The 14,638-nt window shown below is 41.6% G+C and overlaps 1 protein-coding gene across 2 annotated transcripts in view; it reads left to right on the top strand.

Annotated features, from left to right (window-relative positions):
* The window catches only part of plxna2 (plexin A2), a 250,079-nt gene that overhangs the window by 219,588 nt on the left and 15,853 nt on the right, over positions 1-14,638 (top strand). For both annotated transcript variants that reach the window (XM_077610560.1, XM_077610569.1), the window contains 6 exons: positions 1,142-1,381; positions 1,652-1,795; positions 2,374-2,608; positions 4,915-5,057; positions 6,565-6,833; positions 14,504-14,570. In XM_077610560.1, the coding sequence (XP_077466686.1) occupies positions 1,142-1,381; positions 1,652-1,795; positions 2,374-2,608; positions 4,915-5,057; positions 6,565-6,833; positions 14,504-14,570 (1,098 nt within the window). The remainder of the gene's footprint in view (positions 1-1,141; positions 1,382-1,651; positions 1,796-2,373; positions 2,609-4,914; positions 5,058-6,564; positions 6,834-14,503; positions 14,571-14,638) is intronic.

Raw genomic sequence — 14,638 nt, 5'->3', positions numbered from 1 at the left:
CAACAACAATGTAGCAATAAATTGGCTCTAACATATCATGTAATAGTAGTCCTTGTCTCAGTTCACTCCCCTGGTCCAAACAAGTTTGATAGTCTACAAGCAAGGGCAGAGCGAATGTTTGCTCCTGAGAACACAAAACTCACCCGGTGTTGACTACACACGACACTACATCGATCTCCGAACTGCATGCGCTGCTGCAAGCACACGTATGCACACACACACACACACGTGCACAACAGGTAGAAGGCGTGGTATTTGCTCGCATTCAGCAGCTTTGGTGATATTTGCCTCTAATTAAGTTTCTTCCCCAGAGAGAGGGAGCAGCCCGGGAATGAAAGCAGATAAAAAACCTCTGTGAGTGGAGCTGCTGCTCAGCAATCAATCCTCGCCTCCCAAATCCTAACCCTCCTCCCTCCCTCTTTTCGTCTCCCCTCTCGAGCTGAGCCAGGGAGGATAGATGGGAGACAGCTCTCTCATCTGGGCAAACTGGAGAGAAGTAATAAGAGAGCCATAGCTCAGCCCCAGTTTCAGCTGGGAAGACATAGGAGGAGCGCCTCCTTTCTTTGAGACGGATGCTTTTCACTCAAGCACCAACAGCTGTTTATTTTTCATCTCGTGGAGGCTAACTCAACAAAAAGCTTGATTAAGTGATTGACACAAGCTTTTTGTCTGAGCTAAGAAGGACATTGAATGTGAAATACGCTGGGGTCTCGTCGACCAGTGTCTTCCTGGGTGATTTCAAATTTCAGAATTGACCTGAATTAATTTCTGCCAGAAGAGATCATCACAGAACAATGCACTCATCATATTAGCAGTTGACATTGCAATAATGTTTTTTTTTTCTGTATTCGCTTGAATAGTTGAATGGATTTACTGAATCGTAGAACTCGTTTGGCATTCCATGCAGACCTGCCTGTTTAAGAGGATTCCATTTGTACAAATGATTGCATATAATTTTATCTCCAGTTCCCATGAATAATTAAATCGGATTGGTTTGGCTATATAGCTATAAGACCATGTTATTTTTTTTTCTTTACTTTCTAGTGATGCCACCTGTTATTGTTGTCCAGAAGATCAAAATTGCAGGGTGAATTTAAATGTTATAATGTATTTCCACATGTGAATCCCTTATATTTTCCAGGTATGTAAGGGGTTGAATGCAACCAGCATGAGCTGCTCCGCTCCCTCCTTGGTGGAGGACTACCATCCAGGCTTGGAAAGTGTAAAACACGCCGACGAATTTGGCTTCATATTCAACAACGTACAGGCGCTGCTAGTCTACAACAACACCAACCTCGTCTACTACCCCAATCCCTACTTTGAACCACTCAGCACTACTGGAATCCTGGAGCAAAAGCCAGGCTCTCCCATCATTTTAAAGGTCTGCACACCAGTTCCCTAGGCTCATTTGTCACACTTGGTGGAAAAGATGAATTCACATAGAGTCTAATGGACGCCCATGAACGTAAAAAATGGAGTGTAAAAAATAAAAATAAAAATAAAAATGGGTCCTTGTTTACTCCAATAATAGTCATGGGTTCATATTTCAGAAAAAAAATCATTTGAAATCTTATAAATCATACAGTATCTTCATTCGACAATTTGTTGTGGTGTGGCACATATTTATCGCCACCTTCCCATGTACCCACAGGGCAGAAACCTGCTTCCTCCGGCCTCAGGAGGGGTGAAGCTTAACTACACGGTGCTGATTGGAGAGACCCCCTGCTCTGTGACTGTGTCCGAGAGCCAGCTGCTGTGTGAGCCGCCCAACCTCACTGGACAATACAAAGTCATGGTCAGTGTAGACTAAAATCTACTTAGCATCCAACTTTTTTTCTCCCAGGTCTCCGCATAGGGGATTTTACCTTCATTATAATTTCCAACTCCATTATTCATGCCCTCGTCATTGCTCATTCAGCCAAGGGAAGGAGGTTAAAGGGACAGAGCACTGTGTGTGTGTTCTCAAGTCGTCAAAAGGTTCTGTAATCCACTGCAAGAATTTGTAATTGCTTGCTTGCTCTTAAGTGTTTTCCTTCATTGTGTAAACAGCGGAAAGTCTTTGTACAATATTGAAATAGACTACATTTACCCAGATTTCAGTTTTTTTTCGGCGTAGCAATGCTGTTACTGCATATCCACTCAGAGTCCGCTGCTTACAAAAAAACACTGATTGTTATCGTATAGTAATTGACAAAAACACAAGGTTAGAAGGCAATGTAAAGATTGCTTACCTGAAAAATGGACAGAGGGACTGACACATGAAAAGATGGGGTAGATACTACTTTAGATCAATAGTTTGATTGACTAACAAACACATCTCCATCTTCAGTATCTTCTTTTGGAAAGGGTCCATATTTTGGTGTTTCTCCACAGGTTCAAGTGGGCGGGCTCCACGTCTCTCCTGGCGCTGTGCACATCATGTCGGACAGTCTGCTGACCCTTCCAGCTATCGTCAGCATTGCTGCCGGCGGGGGGTTACTCCTCATCATTGTCATTCTCGTCCTAATTGCCTATAAGCGAAAGTCACGTGAAAACGACCTCACGCTCAAGCGCCTGCAGATGCAAATGGACAACCTGGAATCACGAGTCGCCCTGGAGTGTAAAGAAGGTTAGTAGTTGAAGGTTAGAGTCACCATCTGGGGTTTGGTCAGCGCAAATCGGTCCACGTTAAGTTCATGTCACGAAGAAAGATTGTTTGTCCTCCATCCTTGTTCATGTCCTCGCACTCTCTATCTCACATGAGTCAAAGTGGCGGCCCGGGGGGCAAATCTGGCCCGCCGCAACATTTTGTGTGGCCCGGGAAAGTAAATCATGAGTGCCGAATTTCTGTTTTAGGATCAAATTAAAACGAAGAGTTTAGATGCATATTAAATTTCCTGATTTTCCCCCTTTTAAATCAATAATTGTAATTTTTTAATCCATTTTTTTCTGTTTTTAGTTCAAAAATCATTTTGTAAAATCTAAAAATATATTTAAAAAAGCTAAAATAAGATCTTAGATCTATAAAAAACTGAATATTCAATGCTTTTAATCCATTTATTAAAAAAATCTAAATATTATATCTAAAATGGTCCGGCCCACATGAAATCGAGTTGACGTTAACGCAGCCCGTGAACCCACCCGAGTCTGACACCCTTGCTCTATCTCATTGAATGAATTGACAAGACTATAAATTTCACATTTTAATGTTGCGATTACAGCAATGCTACCAACTCTAGACTAGCAACGCTAGAAAAAGATAAATTATCAGGTTTTACATCCCCCTAAAACATCTTGAATTGGGCTGAAAACCTTGCTGAACATATAAGAATGCTATGCTGTTTTTATATTATGCCCACATCAAATTCAAGCCATGTTCAAGTAGTCATTATTTGCATCAGTAAATTTTGATTAGGCATGTTTCCAGTGCATGAAAATGCAAACAAAAGCTGTTTCACCACGATCACAGCAGCGAAACAGCATGTAATGCAATGAAACAAATGAAAAAGATAGACAGTAGCAGAATCTATGCATATTTCTTTCATAAACCAAAAAAACACAATTCTTATTGGCAAAACAAAAAAGCAAACAATACAGCAATGCGTCTCACTTTCGGATGTAAATGTACCATAAAATGTCAATGCCTGGATTGTATAGGGTGGATATTTTGCGGGGCTTAATAATGCAAAAGATGCAAACCTTTCAACTTTGAGGTTCTACCATACCAGGGATGGGCAAACCGGTCCTCGAGGTCCGCTCTACCGGTTTTTGTTCCAAACAATATAGCACAGACAGCTTAACCAATGAGATTTCTGCAGAAAACAAGAAACTCCTGACTGCAATTCACTGATTGCACTTGTAGGACACCAGATTGGTGAAAAGGTGCCCTCTCAATGGGTTGAAATGAAAACCCGCACCCACTGCGACCCTTTGTGGAATAGTTTTCCCACCCCTGTACTATACATTCATCTTCCATATCCCAACTTACTTCGGGTGAATAGCAGACTACAACCTAGACTGGTCGCCAGTCACCCTTAGGTCACACCGAGAGACAAATGACCAGCCACACTTACAATCATACCACCACTAGCGGGAATCAAACCCGCACCAAAGTCAGCCGAGTGAACCACTACACCATCAGGCGGTCCCTCTACTATACAGTATTTGGCAAATAATGCATTTTAGAGACACCTCTACTATAAAATCATATGAATTCCTCTTTTTATTCAGTGAGACAAATTATTCTGAGCTCGGCAAACCTAAGCCTTTTCACGTAATCTTCCCTGCTTCAAAGTTGCTCTGAAGTTTTCACAAAACGTCTATCAAGAATTGTAACGTTGATGAGAGACACCTCAGCTTTGCGAAGGCTGAAATGAATGCTTTTGTCTTGAAAAGTTGCAGCGTAGTTGCCTCCAGCCCCGATTTAGATGGGCACCCCACCCGCAGGGAATTGCTCAGAGTACAACTACATGAACGGGGGCTACTCTCATGATAATTTACGGACGAGGCAGAATTGCAGGGGGCCTCCCCGAGGGTGACGAGGCCGAGACAGAGAAGGGGGCTTTCGGACTCCAGAAGGAGTCAGGATGGTGCCAATTAGCCGACACTCACCTGCAGCCTCACGCTGAGATGATCCACACACTGCTGGGGCCAATTTGCAGGCTCCCATATAAAGGAAAAAAAAATGACCGAGAATGGGAGGCCTTCTCAAGCATTGCTCTGTTTTTGCTGAGGCTGATATGTGAAAGATTGAGTTTCTCTGAAGTGAAAACTACCTTGGGCTTTAACTGTCTACTTCATCATTACGGTAGTGAACACCGCGAAGATAAGAGTGATTCCAATATTTGGTGCTGAGGGATTAGAGTGTAGTACTTCTTTTCTTCCATTCCCCCTAACTGGCATCCCTGTCTTTTTTTGTTCCCCTTTCACAAAAAGCCTTTGCCGAGCTGCAGACTGACATCAATGAGCTCACCAGCGACCTAGACAGAGCCGGGATTCCTCATCTGGACTACAGGACTTATGCCATGAGGGTGCTCTTCCCTGGCATTGAGGATCATCCTGTCCTCAGAGAGCTGGAGGTAACAACTGGAACACAAAATGAAGTGATGGCAAATCAAGTGTCCTTTGAACGCTGTTATAGTGCCTTTTTTAGGAGCCGAGTAAAGGGTAGCTGCAAGCTACTTATCCTCTCTGACCCCACCCAACCTGAAATTCGACTCTTTAGCAGCCAAGTCTAGCATCAAACTGACATACTTGCCTTCATTAAAAATCAGCCAGACTTGCCTTAATTGCACAGTTCTCAAGGAGACAAGGAAAGTGTTTGGTAACTAGTCAAAAGACCGAAATACGTGAATTTCTGATTCCTTCTTGCCAAGCCATTCATGAAATCTAATGCAAAGTAATCACCATCTATTTAGTCAATGAGACAAAATAAAAGTCCTTGTTTTTGGTGAAGATGTTTGGTTCCTTTATTTTCATTAATATGAATTCAAAATGCCACTAACTAAAGCAGCACTTTCATTTTCGAAATGACCACAACACTGCATACTGAATTTCCTTGCTGAGATCATCTTACTTGTGCTGGTTATTTGACATTTGGCTGCGGGATCGCGGCGCCGTCTTCCTTAGTAGACGCTGGTCAATAATTGATAAACAACTTCTCAGTTACTCATTTGGAGCCCCGTGAGTGGGGCTGTCTGTCTGCATGAACTGAAACTGGAGTAGGAGTTTGGTTCCAGGGGACACAAAAACTCAAGGACAGGATTGGAGTTTAATTGCTATTCATCCAAAGACATCCAGTTTCAGTTCAATCATTCAAACAGAGAATCCGACAAATGGATCTACAGTAACGATGTAAGTCCATGAAGTAACATCTTTATGCTATTAGTTTTTCATTAAGGAGGCACTGGACCAAGAACAGATAAAGATTTTGCTTTCACATAAAATTGCTTTTAAAGTTTTTACTTAAATGTGGCACGCTTATAAAGATATAGATTCCAATAGGTCTAATGAACTGTTTTGAATTTATAGGCTTTAGTTTTTTTTATTAACAGCTTAATCCTGAGAGGACGTTATCAGTTGTCTTGGCAACGGAACATAACATTTTTCCAATGTAGTCAGTAAAAATGGTTGTTTTTTTTATTTGTATCTACCCACCAAATATGAACTAAAAGTACCATCGTTTACAGCAGGAGTGCCAGTAGGCATATTGGTGCACAAGTCTCCTAAGATGTTATTTTTTCCAGTGTTACTGTTAAAATTGGACTTGGAATGATGTGAAATGAGTCAGCTGTGTGAGTTTTCTGTTATTGGCTAATGTGTGGGTGGATAATGTGCATGTGGAATTTAAAGCCCCACCAACTGTCAGTTTAAATGTTATTTTTCGCTTGGCCTAACCTGGAAATTAGTCACAGGATGATAAATCTATAAATGAACGAACATTTTTACTCTTCTTCAAATGTATACTATTTATCATACGCTTCCGAAAAATAGATACATATTAAATGTAATTTGTATTATAATATTCCATTTTAATGTCTTTCCACTGACCCTTCAGCCATAAAATTCCCTCCTCTTTCTATTTAGGTGTCAGGAAATGGCCAGCAAAATGTGGAGAAGGCCCTGAAGCTCTTTGGTCAACTCATCAATAACAAAGTGTTCCTGCTCACCTTCATCCGAACTCTAGAGATGCAGCGCTCTTTTTCAATGAGAGACCGCGGCAACGTGGCTTCGCTTATCATGACGGCCTTACAGGGACGCCTGGAGTACGCTACAGATGTCCTCAAGCACCTTCTGTCAGACCTCATCGACCGAAATCTGGAGAGCAAGAACCACCCCAAGCTGCTTTTGCGCAGGTAAACTGGCCCGATTTTTAGATCTTTATATCCAAAGGGCACAGACATTAATTATCCATGCGTTTGCTAAGAAAAAGACTGTGCAAGAAAGCCTATAGACCTATGGAGGATGATTGACTAAAGTTGTATCTTCTAAATATTTAATGGTGGGCGGAACAGTTTCATACTCATCTCATCTCATTTTCTCAGCCACTTTATCCTCACTAGGGTTGCAGGGGGTGCTGGAGACTATCCCAGCCAGAGGCGGGGGACACCCTGAATTGGTGGCCAGCCAATTGCAGGGCACAAGGAGAAAAAACAACCATTACACATCCATACCTAGGGGCAATTTAGAGTGTCCAATCAGCCTACCATGCATGTTTTTGGAATGTGGGAGGAAACCGGAGAACCTAGAGAAAACCCATGGAGGCCCAGGGAGAACATGCAAACTCAGGTGGCAGGACCTGGATTTGAACCCAGGTCTCCTATTGTGAGGCCGATGCACTAACCACTCATCCAACGGGCCGGCCAGTTTCATTACACAGAGCTTAACCGTTGCATGCTCATCACACAAGTGGAAAACATCCAAATTGTGCGCATAATTCGGCATACTGTCTTGCGCTGTGGCCTCGCTCTCAATGTCAGCTTCACTTATCCTCCTAGGTTTCAGCTCCTTATGAAACATTCACAAGTTGGTTCAACTTGACTTCGCAGCGCGCCCCACACCCGCGCTTCACTTCAGTCTCCGGTGCACATTGTTTTCCGCAGGAAGCAATGCTTTTGCTAAAACTTTAAACACCTACGACTTCTTTGCATCGTCAGTTCTTATGTAGGCCTGTAGTTTCATGAATAGGGCTGAAGCAAAAAGGATTGGAAATGTGTCCAGTAAAGTGCATCTTAAGTTGTTTACATTACTAATGAGCTGGGAGAGTTGTTAAAACACCCAAGAACCAAGCAATTATGTGAAAGTTTATTTTTTCGACATAACAGATTGTCAGTAGGAAATGCAATCAATCGGGTGGGAGGCTGAACTTTAATATCGCAAAACTCCTTATGTTCGTATGCTTTTACTGTCATACAAGTGTGAAAATAAGTTCAGCACTGACCTTTTTTTATTATTATTATTATCATTATTATTATTATTATTATCATTATCATTATCATTATTATTATTATTATTATTAATCGAAACTGTTTTGGGGGCAGCTCGAGTGGTTAGCACGTCGGCCTCACCGCTCTGGAGTCCTGGGTTCAAATCCAGGTCGGTCCACCTATGTGGAATTTTGCATGTTCTGCGTGGGTTTCCTCCGGGTACTCAGGTTTTCTCCCACATTCCAAAAACTTGCATGGTAGGCTGATTGGACACTCTAAATTGCCCTTAGGTATGAATGTGAGCGTTAATGGTTGTTTGTCTCCTTGTGCCCTCTGATTGGCTGGCCACCAATTCAGGGTCTCCCCCGCCTCTGGCCCGAAGTCAGCTGGAATAAGCTCCAGCACCCCACGCGACCCTAATGAGGATAGAGCGGTTCAGAAAAAAAATGAAATGGAACTCTGGTTAATGTGTGACATTCTGAAAGGGTTTACTCAATAATGGTTTGGCATTCAAGTTTTGTGGAATCTTGCGGTATATTCCATCTTTGTTTTCATTTAAAAGCGAAGCAGCTGGTTAGCTTTCAAATGCGTTCATTCTAATGGTAATGCTCTTTAGCATCTGGGTTTGAAAACCCCACGTTGACAGTTGGGAAAATAAACAGTGGAAAGGACGAAAAAAGGAGTAAAAGACACATGGTGAAAAGTGGACCAGGATTAAGCTGTGATTTCATGACAGCGGGGCAGCACACCAGTTCTCTGTCTTTATGATTGGTTCTTATTAGGTGCGCAGCAGTTGACAATCCTTGACCGCTGCCTGGAGGGCCTTTTAGGTTTCTTTTTTATGGTTTTTTTTATCCTCTGGTTTGTGGAGATTCCCGTGGATTAGCGATTAGACACGGCTGAGTGCTGCTTTGTCCTCGCTATCACTACGACACACACATACACACACTCCTACCCCAACAATTCATATCACTGATGGACAACTTTTCTTGAGTTAATTTACTCAATTTATTTGTACATTATTTACAAGAAATTTTGTCACGTTTTCGGTGTAAATAAATAAATTGCAAGAATTTACAATAATTTACCCCCTAAAAAATCCTGAATGATTTTTTGTTATTATATTTTATTTTTGGTGAATTATAATTCCTATAAAGTTAATTTTGGGAGGGATTGAGATTATTCAGCACAACGTTTTCTGTTGTCACCATTTTTAAGTCACCATTATGCTGCAAAATGATTTTTTGGGAGCAGAATTTTTCGCCCCTGCAAACAAATCTAAACTACTACTATGTTTCCAAATATTGGCCATCCTCTTATAGGCTTGTACAAAATTCACAGAAGATAAAAACACTTCGATACTTTTCTTTCACAGTCCAAAAAAAGAAATTTACTGTAACTTACTATGATTTATCGCAGTCATAGAATGTATTGTTCTCATCCAATCCTCAGATAGACTAAAATTGTGTTCTTCACACTGCCATGGTATGCTTATCGTTCATCTCTATATTGCCCTAATGCGTTTGCAGAGGTGCATTAAGCCTGTTATTTAAGTCCAGTGTGCTCTATACAGCTGCTTGAATGTGCGTCCCTAAGACAATTTGGTTGCACAATTTCATACTTAAGGGTTTTATGTCAAAATGGATCCCTAAATAGGCAATACTAAAGCGGAATCTTGCATTCACTGAGCACAAAAGTGCAGAGCAAGTCCTCTTGAATTAAAAAAGAGCTCACATTTGAGCATATCCATATTTGGCTCATGGCTTAGAATAATGCATACCTGTCAACTTTTATGCGTTTTTGATTATTTCAAATCGTGTACGGCGTATAACAACTTTTGTACGGGATTTTTCTTAATAATAATCAGACATAGGCCCTGTCGTCATCATCAACAACAAAAAGCCTAATTGTCATCACACCCAGAAACTGTGTATGACGAAATTGGTAGTGCTTCTCCATAAGGTGTGTTTTCTCGGCAAAAGACCCAAATAAGTGATAGTTTTGGACTCGTAATTTGGCATTCTGCTGTTATGGATACATCTCATCACCCCCCCGAGCGGATCACTTACCTCTCACTGTCTTTCACTTACCTTCAGTCAGCCAGTAGGAGGCAGATCACCGCCCAAACGTCTTTTCATATCACCACACCCCGAAGTTATTACACAGAAGGGATTGTGTGTTGTGTTACCGCAAGTTTAGAGTTCTGATGGATGTGGGGAAAAAAACTGTCCTTAAGCCTATTTGTCCGTACTTTGTGGGACCTATAGCGTCTGCCAGAGGGCAGTTAAGTACGTTTTTTGTAAAACTGATCTCGTTTTACCCATATCGACTCTAATCCGGATCGTCTCGGTCACAATTTGCAGACAAAAACGTCATCGCCAACTGCTCATAGTATTGTCTTGCTTTAAGTATGATATGAGCACGCATGTTCTCCTTTCACTCATCCGCCTTTTCACTATGTAAATATAGCGCCTCAGAAAGTCATCCACTTTGGATGCAATTTTAGACTTTTACGTGCGTCCTATGTGAGAAAATATGTGATGCGTTGCATTTGTAAGTTTTTTTTATCGCTCAATTCAGGGGAATTCCAATCATTAATAACGGGAGCAACTGGGCAAGGTTTACAGGTATGATAATGTTAGGTGATTGCTCTAATATCCAATCTAGGTCTGGACATTTATATATTGCATCATTCTTTTGTATTATTCTATACAGATAACATTGGGAATAGGTCAAAACATTGAATTTATTCTTGAAAGAAATCATTGTGTCTTTGTAAAATTGTTGGGATAAAAATCACACACTAGATCCTAAATTGAAAATGTTTTGAATTTCCAAATATAATTCATTTTGTAGTTTCAAAAATGTTTAGTTAGTATCATGATAACATCAACTCAAGAGTCCAAAACCTATTTGTTCAATTAGCATTAGCACATCACCGCCGCCTTCCACTGTACATCAACACAACCTCTTGCAGATTCCGCTCACGTACTCTCATGTGGCTGATTATCTCTTGATAGCATTTTCTCATATTTGAGTGTGTAATTGCTGATGCACTATCTGCTTTTTAATAGAATAGGTGCACTTCTATTGATTTACACTCCTACCATTAATTTCATCACTGCACATAAGTGCACTTTTTGGAATGAACACACCAAAAAAAAACAGCAAAGTGGATGTAGCTTTCTCGATTTTTTTTTTTCGGGAGCTCAAGTAATTGAAAGGCATGAAACGACAATCTTTGACTGCTAAGAGTGATGCAGCTTACCTAGTTTGGAACTGAGGTTTTGCGTTTCTTTGTTCAGTGACCCCGTCTCCATGTCTTGGCCTCAAAATAAACGACTGATCTTCTCCATCCCGACAGTACTTTTCATGGGATGCTGGCCTTCTTTTAATAGGACATCGGGACACAATTGGCTGTATGGATGGTCCCCAATATACAATAACATGCTTGAGCTAGCAGGGCTCAAAAATCACTAGATGTTTGTCAGCACTGTATTTTGCACATGCATTACTTTGTTGGTACAATTAGAAAACTACTTTTCAGCCTGTCCCCAGTAGAATCATTCTTGCTATTATTACTCCGACCGGCGAAGAACGTATCGATATGGAAAAGTCCACCATGAGTAATTTTGCAGTTTTACCCAGCCTAATGTTATTTTAATGGAATCGCAGAACATTGTTTCAATCACCCAGAGTCCTTTAAATCTTACATTACATTTTTTTCTTCTCCTCAGCATTTTTGTAATGAGTTTTCCCACCCATGCAGAGCAATGGAGTGCAATGTTATTAATTGCAAGAGCATTGTTTCATTAGTTTCACTCAGGGAGCACCCCCCAACACCCACCCGCATATCCTCACCGCAGCCTAGCTGCCATTAGGAGAGGGGGGAAGCGTTTCAGCCGACTCTTCAGTGCTCAGTTGGATAATGAAATCCGGATGTTCGTTAATGAAAGTCAATTAATGGGGAGAAGTGGATGAGGAGAAGGTGAAGAACAAAATGTGTTTCCCCCTCGTCCCCGTCATTTCAAAGTAAAGATACAGTCTGAAGGAGTCGGCAAAGCCCCCGCACTAAAGCCTTTATTTGACTTCTGTCTTTGAGACTCGCTCAGCTTATTAAAATGCTTAATGGTTTCCATTAACTTCCAACACATTCAAGTCTCATATCAGTCGGGGGTGGGACAAGGCTTGAGGGAAATCGGGAGCCTGGGTGGGAGTGGGTTGAGGGGGGACCTGGGAAGAGCACGTAGTGAGTAGAGATGGAGGATTTTTCAAAATACAATGGTTTCATAACTACCGTTAGCAAGGTATATGCTAATTAGAGCACAAAAATGGCAAGTGGCAAAAAATGTTATACTATTTGCTCCAACTTCAGCTTAACGAATGGACAGGCAATCCAAAGAGACCACTGTTTGTATACAAGCAATTAGAAAGTCAATGTTCCATGACACGTCCCCTGTGAAATTACTATTTTTATATGCAAGTTAAATAAAATATAGGATTGCAAATTATTCATCTATGTTTTATTTGTCCATTAAACATGAAAACAATCTCATTACATAGAAATGTATTCATGTGTGCCTTGCATTACCCAAATAAATGTCAGCCTATATTGTAAACAATGTTCCCTCTAATTTTTCGTTGGTCTGAGCAGAAAGTCAACCTCCCTGAGCGCACTGAGTACCAGTGTGAGCGACATCATCGGTACTCGGATGATTCGCCTAAAGACGTTTCGCCGACGGACGTTTGACAGACGGGCAGGTCGCCGAATGAACGTTCGGCGGAACGTCCATTCGGCGACCTGTCCATTTTTCATGTAAAACATGCTGTAAAACACGAAAAACATAAGTGGACTGAGCTACTGCCACTTGCTGCCGCTTAAACGGCGCCATCATGGGGAAAGGGGTTAAAAAAAAAAAAAAAAAAAAAAAAAAAATCCGATTTTTTTTTTTTTTTTTTTACTGCGCGCCATATGATTGCTGCTGCGCAGCGAGGACGAGAGTAGTGCGCAATTGCGCACGCGCGCAGCTTAGAGGGAACACTGATTGTAAATATTTTAAGGATGAAGTCCATCCATTTTAGGCATTTTACATTTTAGATCTTTTCAGAATGTGAGAAGGAACTGGTGTTGTATAAGATGTTGCTGCCTTATCAGATTTTGCTACCGTAGGTTTTTCTGATAGATTGTTTTTTGCTACTTCTCCTTTACTACTTTCCTATTTCAAATTTTGCTACTACTGTTTTCAAATATATAAGTCTAATGTAGTTGTTACCATATAATCACACTAACATGACTAAGTGAAAAAATATTTCCCCAGTTTATGGGGAAGCATACTTTGTTGGTTCCTCACACCTATCAAGAAATGTTTCCAGGTACTTAAAGCTCTCTATTTCCTACATTAAAAGATCAATGATATTAACCTCAATATGCCTGTGACACTAATCACAGTTACTTTGGATGCGTTCTTAATTAATACATATATTGATGGTTCCATTTCACGCTATCAAATAAATTGTGTTGCATTCATGCACTAGTTTCAGATGTTAGAGAGCTTATTGAAAAATGCAGAGAGCCACGGAGTAGCAATTTCTGATGGGCAGCAAAATATAGATGAACATACCAGGGTACTCGGACATTTGGTCGCCGAACGCTTGGTCGCCGGACGATTGGTCGCCGTACGTTTGGTCGCCCGGACGTTTGGTTGCCGGACGTGACAACATGACAGAGAGTTTACTGTTGAAACCAGTTCCCAAAAGTATATTCATGAGAGAGAGAGAGTTTAATATCTAAATATCTACTGTTGAAACCAGCTCTCAAAATTATATTCACCCAGGCAACCAAACGTCCGGGCGACCAAACGTCCGGGCGACCAAACGTCCGGCGACCAAACGTCCGGCGACCAAACGTCCGGCGACCAAACGTCCGGGCGACCAAACGTCCGGGCGACCAAACGTCCGGCGACCAAACGTCCGGTCGCGACATACCAGTAGGAAACCAACAAAAACACTGCGAGAACATGCAACCCCTACAGAGATTCTACCAGAAGCGCCTGGCTCTGAGGCAGACGTGTTACCCACTTCATTCAACACATTGTTGTATCTCCAATTGCCTTTCCTCAAAAATGAGGGTGACTCTGAGTATCTTCTGGAAGAACTAGCCATTGGAGTCATTTGACAGTTTTCATCCTTGATTAAGCAACAGCCGGCGTTTGTTAGGAGGTGCGAAGTCAGGGGTGAGGTCATGAAAGTTGGGGGATGACACCATCGGTGGAAGTCAAAGAGCATTTTGGCATTGGTCAGGCTTTACCTGGCTGTGAATGCACTTGTCGTTCAACAGCTGAGGCTTGTCACAGCTGCAATATCTCACTGTGCTCAGCCATGCATACGTGCACACACATGCACATATACACACACGAATGTCCGAGCCAGTTTCTTTCAGCAACTACACGCGCGGAAATTGACGGAAGCTCACAGGCGACAACAGGACGGTGCCTGGAGGCTCCACCTGTACCTTACAATGAATTATGGATCTCCTCTACTTTGTATAAGTTCTGACCAACGCCGCTTTGTTCATTGCCTACCCTTTGTTGTCCCCATAGAACGGAGTCCGTTGCAGAGAAAATGCTCACCAATTGGTTCGCCTTCCTTTTGCACAGGTTCCTTAAGGTCAGTATGAACACATCTTACAATGATATTGGGTATTGTAATCTAAAGTAAATATTGGACAATATCTA

This window comes from Stigmatopora argus, chromosome 1 (genome assembly GCF_051989625.1).
Source record: "Stigmatopora argus isolate UIUO_Sarg chromosome 1, RoL_Sarg_1.0, whole genome shotgun sequence".
NCBI classification, from domain to species: Eukaryota; Metazoa; Chordata; class Actinopteri; order Syngnathiformes; family Syngnathidae; genus Stigmatopora; species Stigmatopora argus.
Note: the sequence above shows the minus strand (reverse complement) of the source record. Positions and strands in the feature narration are given on the sequence as shown.